At 38.7% G+C, this 20,293-nt stretch overlaps 2 protein-coding genes across 8 annotated transcripts in view; both read left to right on the top strand.

The window, feature by feature from the left end:
- LOC113152283 (discs large homolog 1-like protein) overlaps window positions 1-9,778 on the top strand; it is an 82,264-nt gene extending 72,486 nt beyond the window's left edge. For 5 of the 7 annotated variants that reach the window (XM_026345446.1, XM_026345439.1, XM_026345441.1 and 2 more), the window contains 8 exons: window positions 715-730; window positions 1,939-1,980; window positions 2,367-2,417; window positions 3,686-3,787; window positions 4,381-4,553; window positions 4,676-4,785; window positions 5,223-5,314; window positions 6,315-9,778. In XM_026345446.1, coding sequence (XP_026201231.1) covers window positions 715-730; window positions 1,939-1,980; window positions 2,367-2,417; window positions 3,686-3,787; window positions 4,381-4,553; window positions 4,676-4,785; window positions 5,223-5,314; window positions 6,315-6,421 — 693 coding nt within the window. In that variant the 3' untranslated portion in view covers window positions 6,422-9,778. The remainder of the gene's footprint in view (window positions 1-714; window positions 731-1,938; window positions 1,981-2,366; window positions 2,418-3,685; window positions 3,788-4,380; window positions 4,554-4,675; window positions 4,786-5,222; window positions 5,315-6,314) is intronic. The other 2 variants (XM_026345440.1, XM_026345442.1) reach the window with 1 other exon arrangement.
- A 2,203-nt stretch (window positions 9,779-11,981) lies between these two features.
- On the top strand, window positions 11,982-20,251 carry meltf (melanotransferrin). Its single transcript, XM_026343964.1, has 16 exons — window positions 11,982-12,272; window positions 12,537-12,691; window positions 13,234-13,333; window positions 13,952-14,137; window positions 14,228-14,384; window positions 14,538-14,605; window positions 14,688-14,872; window positions 15,039-15,204; window positions 15,424-15,575; window positions 16,172-16,268; window positions 16,357-16,551; window positions 16,830-16,983; window positions 17,513-17,580; window positions 17,684-17,871; window positions 18,007-18,199; window positions 18,781-20,251. The coding sequence occupies exons 1-16, from the start codon at window positions 12,224-12,226 to the stop codon at window positions 18,846-18,848; spliced, it is 2,181 nt and encodes a 726-aa protein (XP_026199749.1). The 5' UTR covers window positions 11,982-12,223; the 3' UTR covers window positions 18,849-20,251.
- The last annotated feature ends 42 nt before the right edge of the window (window positions 20,252-20,293 follow it).

Raw genomic sequence — 20,293 nt, forward strand, 5'->3', positions numbered from 1 at the left:
ATGCTCTCTGTGATAATGTCGCCTGTGTTGTAAGCTTTAAAGATATTTACTCCAGAATGCAGCCATTTTGCATAATAAGGAGGACTGTAGTATAGCCTGTCATTATATGAAAGCTAACCACACATCAGTAGCTACTTACGTCTCACAGCTACTAAACTATGTTGCTAATATTGATAATAATTCCTAATTTTTATTAGAACAAGTCAAGAATTCACAGACAGCCACACCACTTGTTACTAGGAGCATGTTGATGATTTAAATATTAATGAGAGATTAATTAAAAGTATATGAATTGGCATTTTGTTACTTTGTTGTTTGACATCTAGAAAGTTTCACTTTGAGTTCATGGGCGCGGCGGCGACGTGACTTTAATCACACTGTGCACAGCGTGATGATGACACGAGTCTAACACGAGCTATTGATATCACTGTGTTGTCAGCTCGCGCTCTGTTTTCTTTGCACCATGTGAATTGGCAACTCTACAATCAGCAACTCTGCATGGTGAAGAGCTGATAATTAAAAATCTGCCTGTATCCACAGGCACTGTGCTTTGAGAAAACTGTAATTAGTCATGTTCATTCAAACTGTGCATGTGTGTGAGGAACAGGGAACCCATGAGCTTTCAAAAATGGGTTTGTGCTGGTTAAAGTCAAGATAGTGTAATGACCAATATGATGATTGATGTTCTTTCTCTCTCTCTCTCTCTCTCTGCAGGATCAGGATGATAAAGGTAGGTATTCTATCCATTAGTGACACTTGCTGGTCAGTACATGTGACTCCAGCTCTTTAGCAAACCTTTTCACCTCCACCCTAATCTTCTTCCTTTAATCTCAGTTTTCAATCTCCCTCTCCTTGATCCTGCTGTGTGGTAGATCATGATAGAGAGGAATGAAGACGAAGTACTTAAAGGGACGCTGTAAAGTTTGAATCCATACTGTCGCTGTGAAATTTAATTGGTTCATTTTTGGCTGAGCGAAACTTACACAATGACTTTTTCTTACTTTAATTATTTTAAGCAGTGTCTCACAATTTGTAAGTATGAGTGATAGTATATATTATACGATTAGAACATTATTGATGCATTAACAGGAGACTTTTAATATATAATAGGCTCTGGTCAAGCAAATAAAATACTAGTAATACTAGTAACTTAATAGTCTTTTCAGCAAAGCCATGTATTTAATAACAGCAGTATAGTACAGAATAACAGCAAGTTCCTTAGAATTATACTTATACTCAGTTACTTACAAACAATACTTCAGTAAATGTACTTTCTACTAACTTAAACGTTTTTAATGCTTCTAGAAAATAAGAAAGTAGAATAATGTTTGCAAAGGTGAATGTTCTGTACTATATTTGCATGAAGTTTATTCTACTAGTCTTGATTGCAAAGGCCTGTGTAATGCCTTCTTTCCGGCAATAAAGTTTACATGTTTCCATCAGACACCATAAGGATTATTCCAGCTTGGACTTTAGACTAACTGTAAAACCTTAAACAGAAAGTCTGAGTTACAAACTGGATGTGTGAAGTTTGAAAGAGGACATGTGAAATCAATGAGCAATACAGTAGGTACTGTAGGATGCAGTGTTTCTGGAGCTTGACTCACACCAGAAACTGAAAGTCAGAAAATCTGAACCTTTGCTGCTTTGATTTGATCTTTTTTGTTTTTTCATGTCTCACAAACCCCACATCTTTTTGGTATTGCAGTACTACTTGCTGGAGTACCCATTCAAAATGTGTTCTATAAAGGAAGCAGCTGACTGTGTTTAATTGTCCAAATGCTTTTATTATTGTGTGGCTGAATGTGTATTTTAAATAACAGAGGTTGTGTCAGTGAATGTGTGATATAGAAAGAATGGAAGTGTGTGTGTGTGTGTGTGTTTTTATGTGTTTGTATGTGTGTGTGTTGCTGACTCTGACCTGTCTTGTCCTTCCAGAGCTGGTAACCTCTGGCACCAGCGATAGTGAGAGTAGTTCCTGTAAGTCTAGACCCTCCTGTCTTTCTCTCTCTGTCTTTGTTTTATTCTCTCTTCCTCTTCTCACCACTGCTCAGTCTTCTTCTTCTTATTTTTTTAAGTTTTGTTTCAAACCTCAGCTGCTTCATGTAGCTGCTGGTTTGTGTCTGTGTGTTTCTGAGTGTGTGTTTTTTTGATTATTGTGTTCTTACTGTATGTGCATGTGTGTGTGTGTGTGTGAGATTGCCAGTGTGTGTGGGTGCAATTCACCTTTCTCTGCTTCTCCAGCCTGCATTTCCAGAGCTGTTGAAGTTTGTTCCAAAAGTTAAAAACGGGATGTGGTAGTGATTTGTTTGCAATCTCTTTCCTGTGCCTCTAAATGTGCCCATCCTTTCTGTTCTTTCATTTAGCTGGCCAGGAGGAGATCTTCCTCACCTACCAACCTGTCATGCAGCAGGAAGGTCAGTGCTTAACTCTAATTCAACTTTTTATTTTTGCTGCTCATGTTTGATTTTCCTACGATCTTGGGATACTGAGGTTGCTCAACAGCATATTAACAGAAAATCCCCTCTTCAGCTGCAAAATCTGTGAAGAAAAACTTCTAAAAATTGAATTATTAAAGCAGTGAAATACAGGTGAGAGGTTAAAGGAGCAACCCTGAATCATTCAGTTATATTCTGTGGAAAGGAAAATAATCTAAACGACTATGAAAAAGGGTTCATTGTTGGGGCATGGATGACAGGAGCTTCAGTCACAAAGACTGCTTAACTGGTGCTTCTATAAGAAGACTGGCTAAAGTGACATTAACTGCAACCACATTTAGGTCTCTAAAAAGATACATGATGTGATAAGACTGTGTCAGCAAGAAAGGTCCATGAGCAATTACACAGAGAGGGATATTACAGTAGGGCTGTGAGAGCATTTGTGTTGTACACGGAGAGAGTGGTGCAGTTGTGGGAATTTGGCTCTGTGGGCAGCATTTTGCTGGCATGGTTTCAGGTCCACTTGTCCTGTTAGAGGGAAGGGTCACTTCAAATCAATGTAAAGTTGTCCTGAGTGACTACCTTTATCATGTTATAAATAAGGATAGGATAATAATACCCTCATATATAGGGCTTGAGTGGTCCCCGGATGGTTTGATGGATAGGAAAATCACGTGAATCATATGCTATAGCTTTCATATGATAGTTAGTTAAAATTAAATTACACTGACTTTGCAGCTAAACCTTAGAGAACAGAGTGAGATTGAGCAGATTATGATCTGCTGTGGTGACGTGGGAACAGCTGAAAATAGAAGAAGTAGCAGCTAAACCTTGTTTAAATTTCATAGAGATTTGTTTTAAATTTTAGTAGAGAACTTTCTATGTTTGATTGGAGCAAGAGTCTCACACAATGTGTAAATCCAGTAATTTTTACCTTAACCTTAAATGTGCATTAATTATGTTGGCCACTTGGGGGCAGCAGAAAAAAGCTGGAAACACAACCCTGCCATATTGTAAACATGTAGGGAACGTCTTGGGTGACATTAGCATAAATGTCATGCCATGTAATATAATGCACCTTGCAGAGAAATACCTGAACCTTTATCAGCTGAATGCTCCACTATGTCACCAGTTACTTAATTAAAAGGGGAAATCTGGGTGTTACTGGGTTCATTTGATCCAGCGTATTTTTGTTTGTATATGTTGCCGTTGCTTAACACACTTTGTGTGTGTATGTACTTTTTTAGTTAATTACACTCGGCCAGTCATCATACTTGGACCAATGAAAGATCGGCTCAACGATGACCTCATCTCTGAGTTCCCTGACAAGTTTGGCTCCTGTGTCCCCCGTAAGTGTCTTCACTACATGAACCATAATCCGTAATACATTGAATTTACGAGGCAATCTTGACTTTAATACACATAATAAAACATGATGCTGTAATGAATGTTGACACTTCAAACCAAAATGATGTTAACTTTTGGGGTTTTTAGGTTAAAACAGACAAACAGAAGGAGGTTATGTGAGGATTGACACCTCCTGCAGTTTTTAATACACTTTTATTACTTACTTTTATTACAGCTTGAAATAGAAACTTACTTGACAGACAGCTTGAAAATGAAAAATTATGAAACTAGTTCCAGAGGAAGATGTAAAATGAAAGTTAAAGGTCATACTGTATTTATTCAAAGGGTAAATTAAATTATTCTAAGCAATATATTTAATATTAATATTAACTTAAGTGTTCAGAAATATTTTGTTTGCAGATAATCTGCAATGGGGTCAGATTGTACACTGAAACTAGAGCAGCATCACCTGTACCTTGTCCTGTTGACTTGTATTTTTAAAGTGCAGTTAGCATTTTTAAAGCCAAAGCTAAGACATAAGATACATTTATAAACTGTACATTCACATATTTAAAGTGAAACCTCTCATCATTAGATACAACACGGCCGCGCCGAGACTACGAGGTCGACGGCAGAGACTACCACTTCATGTCCTCCAGAGAGCTCATGGAGCGAGAGATTCAAGAGCATAAATTTATTGAGGCTGGACAGTACAACAACCACCTGTATGGTACCAGCATACAGTCAGTCAAAGAAGTGGCTGAGAAGGTGAGACACAAGCATGCTGCAAGTCAGTGTAAAGGAAACACACAGAGGAGTAGATGTTGGGATTGTTGGAGGACAGAGTCCATGTGGTGGACTAACTGTCTCTGTCTTTCTCTCTGTGCCAGGGTAAACACTGTATCCTGGATGTATCAGGGAATGCGATAAAGCGTCTCCAGTTGGCGGGCCTCCATCCCATCGCTATCTTCATTAGACCACGTAACGTTGAAAACATCCTGTAAGTTACAGTAGTACCACCTGCATCATGTGTTTGAACTAAACCACTTCAGCAGGTACATTTAAAAGCTTGTTTTAAAGCTTTTTACCATATCACATGATCCTCACCAGCAGCAGTTCAACTTTATGACAACGTGGATAAGCAATTTTAAAAGTCAAGGCATCAGCATGCACAGTTCCTTAACATGACATCGTCATACTGTATCAGCTTATCAGAACAAAAGCACATGGTTGAAAGCTCCAGGACGAGCTACTAAATAAACTTTGGACGAAATGTTCTGAAATTATTTTGTCAGTTGCTCTTTACGAAGCCTTAAAGTCCTTCATGCAGCAGCATATGCTAAAAATACACTGTACTGCTACTGTGCACTGTACTGGTATTCTGCACTTTTAATCTGGAGCTCTGTTGTTAATCATAACTCTTATCTGTCTCTCCAGAGAGATGAACAAGCGTTTCACTGAGGAGCAGGCGAGGAAGACCTATGACAGAGCTGTCAAACTGGAGCAGGAGTTTACAGAGTACTTCACCGGTTAGTTACTAGAAAGCACACACACATACATTATTTTACCACAGCTCTAATGCAAACATGAGCAGCAGCATTAATGAATAAAGCAGTAACCATCACCAATCACATCTAAAATATTTAAACTGTTGTTCAAACGTAAAAAATGCTTTACTTTACACAATAGATTTTTAAAAGCCACACATCAGGTTGGGAACTAGTTTTACAATTTCAAAATCTGAATTGGCAAACAGCTGTTCCTACAGACTAAACATTAACTATAACCTACATGTGTCCCACATATGAATTTTTTACAGGTTGGTTTCACTGTTTGAGATACAGTGTGAGCAAAGAGCACATAGTGTAGAGAAGATCACAACTGTACCTTGGCCACTTATAAATGTGTAGCAACTGATTTTCTGACCACCTAGGCTTGACATGATGAGCTTGTTACCAAAAAGTTGCTAATTTACGTATGAGCGGTGTATATTTAATATATATATAATCTTTATATTATTATTCATTATATTATATTATATATGATATTATCATTCACTTTGAGTTGTGTTTCTCTTCACTTTACAAATATAACTCTAATAGTCACTCTCTTCTAGCTCTGTTTTGTTTTTCCCTAATGCCTGAGAGAAAACCTAACTTTTTAGCTGTTAAATATTAGCCATAAAGTTTATCTGGTGTTGAGCAGATATGCAAAGTGAGTTTTCAGCACAGCAAAAACAATGCTGTGAGAAAGATGTCAGTGATAATTCTTTGTGTGATTATCACAAGTCTCCCTAGACTTTATAGTAGCATGCAGGGGTTACACAGGAACCGTTCTGACACTGAATTCCCCATAAACTTACAGTTAATGACCTTCAAAGGTCCCTTTTAGCTAAATGTACTTTTTGTATTCTCGTTTATTTTTCCATGGGTTACAAGTCATATGTTTTTGTAAGTGATCTTTGATGAAGAGTTAAGCTTGGTTACGTCATAAATTTCTCTTTCTCCCTCTCTCCGTCTCTTGCTGCAGCTGTAGTCCAGGGCTCTTCTCTAGAGGAAGTGTATTCGCAGGTGAAGCAGATTATTGAGGAGCAGTCTGGTCCTTACATCTGGGTACCCACCAAGGAGCGACTCTGAATAACCACATGCATACTACATATTCACGTACACATCACTCTTTCAACACTTTCTACTTCTCTAATTTTCTATTATCAGCCTGCTTCCTCTGTATCTCGTACATAGACATCAGTACAAACACACACACGTACACAAGCACATTAATTCGGATGAGGCTGGGACTATCTGGGACTGCTACTTCCTGAAGCGGGAGCAGCTCATGTCTGTCCAGCAGCCTACTGGTGGATCTTCCTACAGCTCAGTTCCTTAATGTTTAAGGAGGTGGTTCAAATCAAGACGACATGTACCATTATCTGATTTGATTTCATTATTGTTCTTCTTATTGTTGTTGTCGTTGTTGTTTTCATATTAATGAAGGGTAATGCATTCATGTATGGGTTTGTAATGATAATATTGTCACCAAGAGGCAGACTTTTGCACGCTGTAGCTTTAAGAGCATGTTTTTGGGACAAAATCTGGATCCCCTTCCCTGTCTGTCTTTCCTCATGGCATCACTCCTGTTTGGAGTTTCTAATTCTTGTCTTTTTCTATTTTTCTCTCATGCACCATGTTTCCCTTCTCTCTTCCCTTGTTAGAATGTCTACAGATATAATATGAGGAGAAACTTTATGATGTGCCCCAGAATTTTTGTATCAAAAGCCAAACTCAAACTGTAGTACTTCTATGAGTGAAATACTTACTGATATTTCTTAAAAGAAGCAAGAACCTAAATAAAAAACCAAATCAGATTACATTAAAATAAAGAGTATTATAAGAAACAAACTAATTTTAGCAGCCTTTTGAAGATGATGCAGTCCATTTGAAACCCTGGGCCTGTATTTATCAAATTCCAAAGCACAGTGTTTAACAGCTAATGCTAGGAGTAAAACATATAAATACATGTTTGCTAAAACTAAAGCTCAGTTACGTTTAGCAGATGCTTTTATCCAAAACGACTTACAAGATATAGGGCAAAGTGTAAGAGCGATCTTACAACTACACTATCTAGCCGCTTATCAGGCTTACAACAAAGTGTAATAGCAGCTCTTGAGAACTCTGAGCTATCGGCGACGAGGGCTGTGTCCTAAATGCATACAACCTACACATTTTATACAGCTCAGTGTGTGAATCAAATTGTGACTTTTCAGTGTCACTGCCAGTTGAAATTCAGAAAGACATCAAAATATTTTCCCTTAAATTTTCATAGCTTACGTTTGTGGCTGTTTCACCACCACAATGTATTATGTTATGTAACACGTGAAGAAAATGATTTTGCAGCCCTGAGCAGGTCCTGCATTTTCTTTCATGCATTGCATTATGGGAGTAACATCAACAATCTGCTATATTTAGTGTGCAATATGTCTACTTTGATGATTTCTGGTCACTTTTCCTAAAATCAACCTTAAAATCATTATGGGATATGGAAGAACTTGACCCTGAAATCATACGGTATTCACATACGAAATTAGTACCACGACAAAAACCATGTCTTACTTTTGGTTCCAGAAGAAAATAATTGTGGTGTAACACTGTTCCAGTATATTTCTGCCTTTCACTGAATTCCAACATTGTTAGTAGTTTGGTAAATATGGGCTCAGATCCCCCATTTAACAACATTTGAACATTAAAATCTTCATCCCACCAAGGCTTCTCTGCCTCCCCGTCTGTTCTTCCTCTTCTCTGCCTCATGCCTTCATCTCTCTTTTTCTCCACACTCACACTTGAACACTCCAGCATTAAACAGTGTATCACCCTCTTCATAAACACTATCATCACAATCATAATCAGCATCATCATCATAGCTTTCCTTCTTCTTGTAGTTGCACTAATGAGGGCTGGTTTCTCAAAAGCATCTTAGCGTGACAGAGCTGATACCGTCCCAGTGTTTCTGATATGTGATACACTGACTTTTCTTTCAGCTCTGTCTGACTATTGTTCTGCTTTCAAAGCACTAAAGAGGCCAGGAAATGAGGTTTTTGCAATTATCTGAGATTGCTATGTGTCACGCTGTTGTTGGATAGTTACAGACATTAAGGTGAAGGTTTGAAGTCTGACCTTTTTTGACTCTGTGATTTGATTAAATAATGTTCCCTTTTTCTTGATAGAAAGTTGGTTGCATCTTCAAAGAAATTAGTAAGATTCCACAGACATCTGCCCAGAAAGATAAGATATTTGTCTGCGACTAAACTAGCACGTAATTCAAACACTTCCACAAATTGCTCCTACCATTACTGTGCACTAATATCCTCTTTAGAGGTGCTACAACATCCAACTTTACAGTACAAGTACACCTCATATTTTACATATGTTCGAGCAGAAAAGAACCATGACTCCATAATAGTACACAATCTAATCAGTTTAGCCCTGGCCAAAAAATGTATTTTTCTGGGAAGAGACCTGTGAGATCTGTGAAATCCCCCAAAAACATGTGAAGACTAAACCTGCTGCTTGGTGAAAAGGGTAAAAAATGACATTCTGACCCCCCCCCCCCCCCCAAATCGAATATAGTCAATATTTTTATAATAACAATATAGTAAATGATAGATACAGTGCAACATGTGTTTTTCACACAAGCTCTGTCTGTCCTGATGTACAGATATACTGTATACTAGCTGCAGTTAGTGATTAGCTGGTGATCACAGTGGAGCATTTAGGAGCTAAACAGCCAGTTGTTTCACTCAGGATGTGGTAGAGACCAAAAACAGAGCTAAAAGAAGAGTGAAGCCACAGAGGGGGCAAACCTGAAATGCATGACAATTCTGTGTGTTGTAAAGTTTAACATTTGAGATACCAAGATGCTTTTGGTGACACAGCCCCGGTATTGACCTTGTCAGCCAATAACTTGCCATCTCCACCCTCAACCCCCGAGGCAAATCCTCCATGCTGACTGGAGACCAGAGACATACAGAGAGGCGGTTCTGTCAGCACAGTAGCTTTTGGACCCAAATAATAAATAGTTTTGAACATGTGTGTTTTAAAAGCTTTAATATCTCCCTACAGAATGTTCAGCTAAACAAAATTTTATTTTCCATCAATAATCGAGTAATCCAGTGCTTTTTGTAGTAGTTGACTGAACTGAATCCTCTGTGTGACTCTGGCTGTGTGTTTTAGCCAGGGGACCATGCCACTGTCTGTTAGAGTAAAGCACCGATGCAAAGAATCTATTAGAGAGATGGATCTATATCTAACATATTATAATATTTATCCCTGCTCTAACTGCCTATTTTGGTACAAAAAAAATAAAAGTCTTTATTGACATTCACTGAAATCCATTGACTGATCACCACAGATGATTGTTCTTTGTCCATTGTGGAAGGTGTATGAATGTGAATATGTTGTAAGAAGTGTAAATATCAATATATTTTACTTTCACCTCTACCTGCAGGTTTGTAGTAGTCTCTGTTGTACAGTGGTTCTCTTAAGGAATGACCCTGAGCACCTTGAATATGTTAAGGCTTATTAATCACTTTGAAATTTGAGTTTAACACAGACACTTTATTTTTCCAAAAGAGAAATTGGAAAATATTAATAGTAAGTTCTGAATTGATGGTGAGATGGCAGGTTAACAGCAAGTTTACCAAGATAGTCCAGGCGTGCCTGACCTTGGCCATGTTTTTCAGCTCCTCCTAATGGATCCCCAGAAGAGATACAGTATATAATCTCTCCAGTGTGTTCTGGGTCTAGGCTGCAGTCTTCTACCAGTTGGACATGCCCAGTATACTGTATCTCTAATGGATGTTCCTCTCAATGTGAAGGTGCAGCAGCTCTGCTTGGACGTTTACATTTGCTAAATGGCGCTAAACACAAAGTACACATAAGACCGAAATGAATTTCATCAGGATCACCAAAGTGATTAGAATTCATTTTAAAAGAGTCAACTGCTCTTTTATGGTAGCTGCAAAAACAATTGATATATGTTAAAACGATAGGAATGATTTACATTTATCAGTTGTAATAGTTACTATACAATTTCCTCCTATTTCTAATAAAATGTCGCAGAAGTTTAGTAGTTTTGTTAACAATCCCTAGAGGCTGCAACATTGTACCCTCACAATATTTTTCTCTCCTGTTCTCGTATCACACTCTCACTCACTGCTGGTCTAGTTAATGAGTCACTGTGCAGCAGCACAGACAGCAGCTTGGTATTCACTGCATGTGAATGAATCAACACAGTTAAGTCCTGTTGTACATGTGTGCCTACTAAGTAAGTAAGATGTAAAAAGGAGAAACATGTTGATGATGCATTACATAAGAGCTACTGTATATGTGTATGTATCTGACTTGGCTGTGTTTTCCATAAGCAAGAATTATCAATGACAATCAGACTACTAGTTTGTTCTACATTCCTTTCCCTATAATATTCCAAATTACTTATGAGCAGTTGGGTGCAAATTATAGGGAAAGAAATCTTGAAATATATGAGAGATTTAAAAAAAGGACATATTTTAATTCTTTAGCTTAATTTTTACATTTTGTGATCTCTGAGACCAGCAACCATCTCCACAGACAAGTGCTTACATCCTCTAGCTCAACTTATTAAAGTGTCACAAACTCTGAAAGGTCTAAAGTTCATCTAATCACGCTCCTTGAGTTCATCCGGTTTAAATGGTCATAATCTGATAATTAGTTGTAAAAGTTCTAGGGTAAACTACTGTCAGAGTAAACAGGAATTTAAATTATAGAACAAATACAAGTCAGCATGTACTGTTTGTAAAAAGAAACCTGTAAAACCTTACGTAAATGTCTTTAAAGGTCACTTACTGTAGCTAAACACAGAACCTGCTGTACGGTATGTGTGTTAATACAAATTCACTTCTTAATTCAGAGACACATGACTGTTTTTTTCCTATAAATATTTAGTTATTCATGTGAGTGCTGCTTTATTTCACAGTGTACCTATAGAAGGTGCAGGTAAATATTTCTTATTTCGGAGACTGAAGTCATTTGGAGCGAGTGTACAGATCAAAATCATATCAGATCACATTGATGTTTTAGCCTGAACATTGAGGAACGTCCGGCAATTATAGATTTTATGACAAGGCTGCCTTCCTGTTTTTCATCAAAGGTCTGCAGAAATATTTTATAACCATAATCATAATCATCCTCACATCCTTCATCTTTCACTTGGCCAACATGCTGCAGTTGTCTTTTTTTTTTTTTTTTTTTGGTTATTTTAATGACCAATTACTTTAATGACAGATTGGTTTTTAACACAACATAATAAAAAGACTCGGGTAACTGTGTCTACGCTTGGACAGTTTAAAGATAAGTTGAATTTATCCACCTTCGTGTTCTATACAAGACAAATCCAGCCTTTGACAATCAGACACAAGGGTAAACATAGTAATAACAGCAGGTAAACAGACTGTCTTGTTGTTGTGTGTCTCTGCAGCCAACACAGTGAGTCAGCCACCAACAGTCTCTCTGGCTTGGCTGGATTCCCTTTTTTCCTTTTGCCCATTGGTGGAAAAGCACCACACTAGTAGGGGAGAGCAGGGAGAGGTGAACAGAGGTGGGGTCCTGACTATAAAAGACCTCTCTGTCCAGGTCTTGGCCTGCAGCCAGGCAGGAGCAGCAAAGAGGTACACCAGAGAGGCTCACTTCATAAAGTCTGCAATGAGCTTGAAATGCGCGGGGTTGAGAGTCTTGTGCTTCCTTAATTATAGTTTGTAGATGAGTTGTAAATCACTAAAAATATAGCCTCTGCGCTTTAGACGAGGAACGATAGAAGTTGAACTTTGCCTCAGGAGATACTATATAAATTAACAGACGGTGAGAAAGAGGCAACTGCACCTAACAGAGAGAGAAAGCAAGCACGAAGCCATGGCCACATGGAGGACGGCGGGATCTCTACTACTCTTGATACATACTGGTAAGAATTTCTTCTTTTTTCACTTAAACACACTAAAAAAAACACACAAACATATAGAATCTTATAGATATAAGACAATGAAATAAAGAATAAAAGGAAAATGCAAGTTAAAAGTTTTATTGTTAAAATATTATTAAAAAACTACACAAACACATAACACTGTGTCCCAGCTCGTCTGGGAAGCAGAGTAGTAGAAATAAAAAGTAGTAGAAACAGCAGACTACACATCATTTGGTCGTGTCTGTGTCTCTCTCTCTCCCTTAGTGCTTTGCCAGAACAGCATCAGATGGTGCGCCATCTCAGATCCAGAGCTGAGGAAATGCCAGGCCATGTCTCAGGCTTTTGCTGAAGTCTCCATCCGTCCGTCCCTCAATTGTGTCAATGGCTTGTCAATTGAGGGCTGCGCTCAGAAACTGCAGGTCCGATTTTGATAATATGAACTTTAAATGATTTACCATTATTGAAAATTAGTCTAAATAATTGATTTTGTATTGTAATGTCTATGTTTCATACTACATCTGTTTATTTTTATCAGTTAGTACAACAGGGAACGTGTAAATAACAAGGCTAATAAAATGCTGTACTTTGGTTGGCAGAACACACTATCAGACACAAGATAATAAGGCAAAAAGTCTACAGAAAGTTACAATCAACTTGTTAATAGATGATATAGTTATCAAGGAGCTCAGAGTGAATTAGGTTGATAATTACAACCACAAAACACAACCTGTGAACATGATGTCCTAGTTTCCAGAAACTGAGCAAAACAAAAGCATGAATGTACAGTGTGTAACTTTTACTATATAAGTTATAAATACATGTCTAAAAGCTATAAAGTTTTGATGTATTTGTGTATTATAAGAGGAGGAATAAAGCCATGCACTCATGATGTACTGTAAACTAGTCATTCATATGATTGTTTTAACACACCTCAGTAATCTTTTCCTTCCTGACTCTGCAGAAAGGAGAGGCTGATGCCTTGTCCATGTTCGCCGCTGACATTTACAATCTGGGGAAGACCACTTCCTTTAAGATGGCTGCCAGTGAATCAAAGGCTGACCGTAAGATTTAACAACAACACAGCAGTTATTTAATAGAAAATCCAATTTGTGCAACAGTAGTGAGATTAAATGTGATATACAGCATGTACAAGCATTAGGGAGCAGATCAGCTTCAGAGAAGGTGTGATATTCTTCCACAAGCAACAAGCAACAAGCAACACAGGACTAATGATGATGTGTTAACTAAAACACTAATTCACTTACTGTATGTAAAGTTTCATTCATTCTTGATAGAGCGTAAATCACTTTCCATCTGACATGAGTGCTCAACTTCAACTTTCTGTTGTTTTCTAATTTCATACTCAAATCTTTCTTATTTTGATGCTAGATTAGACATGTATTTGATACAATTTTCTACCCCTGATGACACATTAGCTTAATTTTATCTTATAGTTTATCACTGATAAAACAGGACATGATTGTGCAAGCACGTTCAGAGTAATACATGTGGCAGATTTCAAAGCATCAATCATACTCTGTACTTTGATCTTATCACCTTTCTGTGGCAGTAAGAGTGCAGAGTCAAAATATAAAACACAACATTGCTGTGAAACAACCTGTGGAAGTCAGTGTTACTGTGTCGTATGTGCGTTAACACCTGTCCTGTTGTTTCCTCAGGCACTGGTGCCTCCTACTATGCAGTTGCTGTGGTAAAGAAATCAAATTCTGGCATCAACATCAACAATCTAGCAGGAAAAAAGAGCTGCCACACTGGGAAACGCCGTACAGCCGGCTGGAATATGCCTTTAGGATACTTCATAGACCAGGGTTATATGTCTGTGATGGGCTGCAACATCCCACAGGGTATGAAATGTCTAAATGAACCAATAAATAAAATCACGCATACCTTAGAAACAGAAAGCTGGAGAGATGCATGTGTGTATGTGTGATCAGGTGTGGCAAATTTCTTCAATGCGAGCTGTATCCCCGGAGCCAATGAAGCTGGTGACCCTGCATCTCTGTGTCAGCTGTGCAAAGGAAATGCCGATGGACAACACAAGTGTGAAATGAGCACTGAGGAAAGATACTTCAGCTATGAAGGTGCTTTCAGGTAACCGACAATCAAAATATTCAAGCATCATGCATCATAATGTATGTGAAACAATTACAATAATTAATTTAATTCATAATTAAGAATGGATTTAAAGAACAGTAACACTTTAAGAGCAGTTACAATAGTGTAAAATTCTTTATTTTTTGTCAGGTGTCTGGTTGAAGATGCAGGAGATGTGGCCTTCATCAAACATACCACTGTTGAGGAGAACACTGATGGTATCAGCTTAGAGATATTACATAGATATTACAGCAGCTCATTAGCTCCATGACCCATAACTTACAGTTATTATTTCACCAGGTCGTGGTCCAGACTGGGCACAAACACTGTTGTCATCGAACTATGAGCTGTTGTGTCGTGATGGAACCAGAGCTCCCATCTCTGCGTGGAAAACTTGCCATCTGGTCCGTGTGCCATTGCGTGGCATAGTGGTCGGCGATCACATCGATCCCTCTGTGGTGTTTAACATGCTGAACGAGGGGCTGGTACGTCTGCTCACAATCTCACCCACAGACTAGATTTACTGCACGTGGAACTACACACTCTACAGTCTCTATCAACAGCTTGTGCACCAGTTTTCCATGTTGTTTTGCAATTGTAGGTGTTTCAGTTTTTTGATAAGGTTGATAAAGTGTGACTTCACATCTGCAGGAAAAGTCAAGCTTCAACATGTTTTCGTCTACGAGCTATGGAGGTGGAACTGTCCTCTTCTCTGAGTCATCCACCATGTTTCAGAGCGTGGAGTCAGATGACCCTAAAAGTTGGATGGGACGCTTCTATTATAATGCTCTCAGAGCCATGGATTGTAAATCAGAAGGTAAATTATTATACAATTCATATTAGATTAATTTTACATGTTACACTGTATACTATAATGCTAAACACTCTCAATTCTTACTAATAATTTGCCTTTATACAAAAAGGGCATGTGACATTCGCAGTTTTTGAAACTTTTTATTTATCTATTTCTATATTAACTGGGTAACTATCTAAGTATCTGTCTTTCCTTCTTTTTACTACACATTCATCTCTATAGACATCCCAGGTGTCCTGCGATGGTGTGTGTTGTCCAGTGGTGAGCAGCAGAAGTGCGCTGACATGGCTGTTGCCTTCCAAAGTAAAGGTCTGAGTCCTGACATCAAGTGTGTCTACGGGGACTCTCTGACCGACTGCATGAAGAAAATAAAGGTTACAAATTCATTCATCAAATAGCCTCAGATATTTCAGTCTGGATGAGTCTGGTGGACCAACTATCAAGCTAAAATTGGCATCCATAACATTTGCTATTTTGGTAAAAGATTATACTAAACAATACTTTGTTTGTACATTTAAAACTCAGACAGACTACTATAGACTACTATAAGGACTTGAAACTAACTTCCACAGTGACTTACTTTTAACTTGTCCCACAACCACATAATTTAACATAACATTTCTTATTACTTATACTTGTTAATTTCAAATAATATATCATTATACACCATTATACACCATTAGTTGTTGTGGGTGGACACAATGACCAGTTTCTGGCTACACAGTCCCACATGCAGCAAGCTTCCACCAAAACATTAAAACCACTAGGTGATAAATTAGTACATAACTTAAACATTTATTGTTGGTAGTTTGAATGTTGTGGCTAATTAGTGAATCTGTTTTAGCTCTAGCATCAACCATGCTGATGCACACATTAGGCTCTAGAAAACGTAAAAATCTGTTACCACTAAACCAAAAAACAGACAGTTCTAGCAGCTAAGTGTCTGTTCTTCTGTTTCATATTTGTGTAGAACAACGAGGCTGATGCCATCACTCTAGATGGAGGTTACATCTACACAGCAGGCAAAGACTATGGCCTAGTCCCTGCTACCGGAGAGAGCTACACAGGTAAAAACAAAGAGGCTCACACAAACAATAATACAGTTACACATTCAGATTTTAAAGAAGACAGGTGGAGACATGTTTTTCTCTCTAGATGACCGTGATGGCGCCGTATACTATGCGATTGCTGTGGTGAAAAAGAGTAGTCTTGACATCCGTAACCTTGACGACCTGCGTGGCCGGCGCTCCTGTCACACTGGATACGGTCGCACAGCAGGCTGGAACGTTCCCGCATCCATGCTGATGGAGAGAGGCCTGATCACCCCTCGGCAGTGTCAGATACCCCAAGGTCAGTGTGATACTGGTGTGTGAGTGTAACAGAGGTGTGAGCCGGACAAGTGAGTGCAACTTACTCCTTGTTTACTTGTTAGTACTTTTTTCCATTAATGTAAATGATAAAATGTGCAAAAATTGTGATATATTTACATAAAACACATAAAATGAAAGAAAAAAAAAACAAATTAAATCAGAAACACAGAGTTACAGTGATGTTTTAGAGCCTTTTTATTATACTTTAGATAAAGCTCATTGGAAAACCTGTTTACCTGTCTTTCCCATTGTGCTCAGCGGTTGGAGAGTTTTTCAAGCAGAGCTGTGTACCTGGAGCCAACCAGCCTGGTTTCCCCAGTAGCCTGTGTAGTTTGTGCGTTGGAGACAGCTCGGGGCAGAACAAGTGTGAGAAGGGAAAAGACCTGTATGATGGATACGACGGTGCCTTCAGGTACTGAGCACTTAAACTCCCAAACCCCTGTCCCAGGTTTGCATGTTCCACTTCAGTTGCTATAGCTCAAATTCTAAAATGATGTACTCAATATGGCTTAATGTAGAAAAGTACAATTCTGTAGTTTTATATCATGCTCAGTGTTTTTCTCCTGTTGCTAGTTTCCATTCTTCTGTATTCCTCAGATTTTTTTTTGTGTTACAACCAGTTATTTATGCTTAGTTTCTGATTATTCTTGGTTCATTCATCAGTTTGTTTGGTGGATGGCTCTACATATTACAACATCCATGAGCTGTAACTGGCATTAAAATGGAGAAAAAAGCCCTTCAGAGGTGTCAATCAAAGCAATGTTCATTTTGGAAAACCCACACACACGCTAGTAGAAATTACCCCGGAATGCAAACGTAATTTCAGTTCTGGAGCCTGAAAGACTGTAGTTCCCCTCAACAACTCTACTGCCTCCAGTAGAAGGGTAACTTGAACATACGTGTGGCACACAGGTCACCTGTCCTTCTGTCTGTCCATTCAGGTGTCTGGCGAGGGAAGATGGAGATGTTGCTTTCATCAAACATTCTACTGTCTTCCAAAACACTGATGGTAAAACAAGTATTGTACATCCAAGGTAGAAAATTGTGACCTTTTAGGGGTCTCTCATAATTTTAAGAGACTTATGGAACCACCTCACTTTGTGTTTATTCAGGTAACTCTGGTGAATCATGGGCGATAGATCTCAAATCCACGGATTTCCAGCTGCTCTGTTCTCAGGGCACTAAAGCTGAAGTCACACAGTACAGACACTGTAATCTGGCTCGAGTACCTTCACATGCTGTAATGGTGCGGCCAGACACCAACATCCACGCTGTCTATGGACTCCTGGACAGTGCACAGGTAAGAGTTCAGGACTCGCTTCAAATTTACCATCATCATCACATGCAGTTTCAACTGTTACCTAGTGGAGGAAAAGAGCTTTATTGGTCACTTTTGTCTTTTCTTATCTTTGTTTCCCTGTCTTTTCTTCTGTAGGCATATTTTGGCAGTGATTTAGGCACTGGTTTCAAGATGTTTGACTCACAGGCCTACAAGGGCACAGATCTCATCTTCAAGGACTCCACTGTTCGGCTTATTGGTGTTGCTGATAAAAAGACCTATGAGGAGTGGCTGGGACAGGGCTACATGGAGTCCCTGATTGACATGGAGTGTAATTCTTCAAATGCAGGTAAAAGCATGCAAAACTGCAAATATCGTATTTGTCATAGTTCAATGCCAGAGGTCCAATTTCCAAATGTCTGTTGTTTTACATGATGAAATATGTATGTAATAAAAAATAACTTGAATGGTAAAGCTAAACGGTAACATAGGTTTATTCGCAAAAGTTTTATTTTTTAATTTTTCCAAAGGAATCAGGCATTTTGAGAAACACCTTTACACTTTCTTGACAGGGGTTAAATTTAGGAGATAAGAAGACTGATTATAGATACACTAAATGTGAAGTTACGGCTAGCTGGCTGCATTTAGCTTGTGCAATCTGATGCATTCTTGTGATATGGGAGACACTTTAATTGAAAAATGGATGAATTGAACGCAGCACTGACTTACATCATTCACTTACACAGCTGAACAGAGTAATGATGGACAGAGTGAGGAAGAAATGGAGATGGATCCATAAATAGTGACGCCAAAGAGTTTGGAGAAGCTGATACAAGTTTCCATAGGATAACATTGGCATTTAGTCTCAGAGATCACAATCTAACACAGATTATGTGTCAGACTCTTGAAAACAACCTTTCTCTCTTTCAGTGATGTCGTCCGTGGGGCTGCTGCTGATGACCCTGTTGAGCTTCATGCTGACCAACCTCTGGATGTGAAGACACAATGACACAGACATCCAGCCTCTACTCCCAGCTCTCCCCACTCCCTTCTTTGCCTCTTTTTATTTACCGTTCACCACTTTTCACACTTGAATCTTCAGATTGCAGTCTTCCTGACTGCTGCCTCATCAGTCCAGTCAAGTTTAGCCCTTCTTTCCTGGAGACCCACTCATTCTGTCCCTGAATGAGTGTTTTTATGCTTAAACCTTCTTCATTTCTACCTGACTATATAATATTTTAATATATAAGATGACAATGTGTTGGAACTGCCTTAAGATTTAAATTGAGCTGCTGATGATGTTAGTTATAGTCGCCACAGGACTTTCAGCCAGTGTGAATCAAACACGGTGAGAGATAAGAGGTGTTGCTGCTGCTTTGTTTACTGAAGGTGAGCTGCCATATCAGTGCGTATGCCGCCACCTGTTACATTGGCAGTGCCTCCCCGTCTCTCTAAAGCTTTACGTAAACCACAGACAATGATTTAACTTCACAGAGTAACACATTCCTGTAGTGCAGGCTGTGTTTCTACCATACGTTAATACCATATCAGCGAATATGCAGCAATGCAGCCTCGACAGAGAGCTGTGCTGGGGATACTGTGATGATGCGTGACTGAGTGCTCATCTGTGGGGTGTCTGCTTCATGTATTCTCCATAAATACTTAAAAGTTCAAGTGATGAATAATTGAATTCATCTAGTTTCACTATTCATTGAGCCTGCTTGCAGCTGCATGTTAATATCTTTCCTATATACTGTATTTCATGCCTATTTCCTCAGTAATGTGATGATTTTTGATTGGAACAGAGTTATCAGCAGATAGGCTATTCTTCTGCAGCCACCTTTTAAACCTTGAAGTGTTTCAATTTGTGCATTAAGACACAAGTGGAGTGAGTAACATATTCCATCAGATTTGGGGAGAACACGAAGAAAACATCCTGTGGTTTGTCTGGAAGGTGTTAAAGAGTGTTAGAAGACATTATATTATCATTATAACATTTTTCAGATAGAAAATGCTCCAGTGTCGTCCGACCCAAACAGCTCACTCCAGGAATGTCTCCTTATCACCCAAACTAACCAGTTCCTGTCACATCTAATGTACTGCCTACTCCTTCATGCTGTTTCTTGTTCCGTGTTCTGAAATTGTTCAGTGATTGTGTGTGTTCCTATGCTATGTTGAGAGATTTATTTTTATATGATGTTCAGGTGCCATATCAGTGTATATGTACTGACTCATGCTGTCAGAAACAAATGTCTTCTCTGCCTCCTGATAGAGATTTATTTCTAAGTGAAATTATGTAACATGTAACTAATATTTAGTTGCCAGGCCAGTGTGTCTGCATAAGTATTGCTACATAAAGCTGCTGACCTCGGCTGTTTTCTGTGCTTTCAAATGAAATAAAGATAAGTGCTGCAAAATGGACTCTGCTGAGCTGGTTATAGTA

The sequence above is a fragment of the Anabas testudineus genome, chromosome 4 (genome assembly GCF_900324465.2).
Source record: "Anabas testudineus chromosome 4, fAnaTes1.2, whole genome shotgun sequence".
NCBI lineage: Eukaryota > Metazoa > Chordata > Actinopteri > Anabantiformes > Anabantidae > Anabas > Anabas testudineus.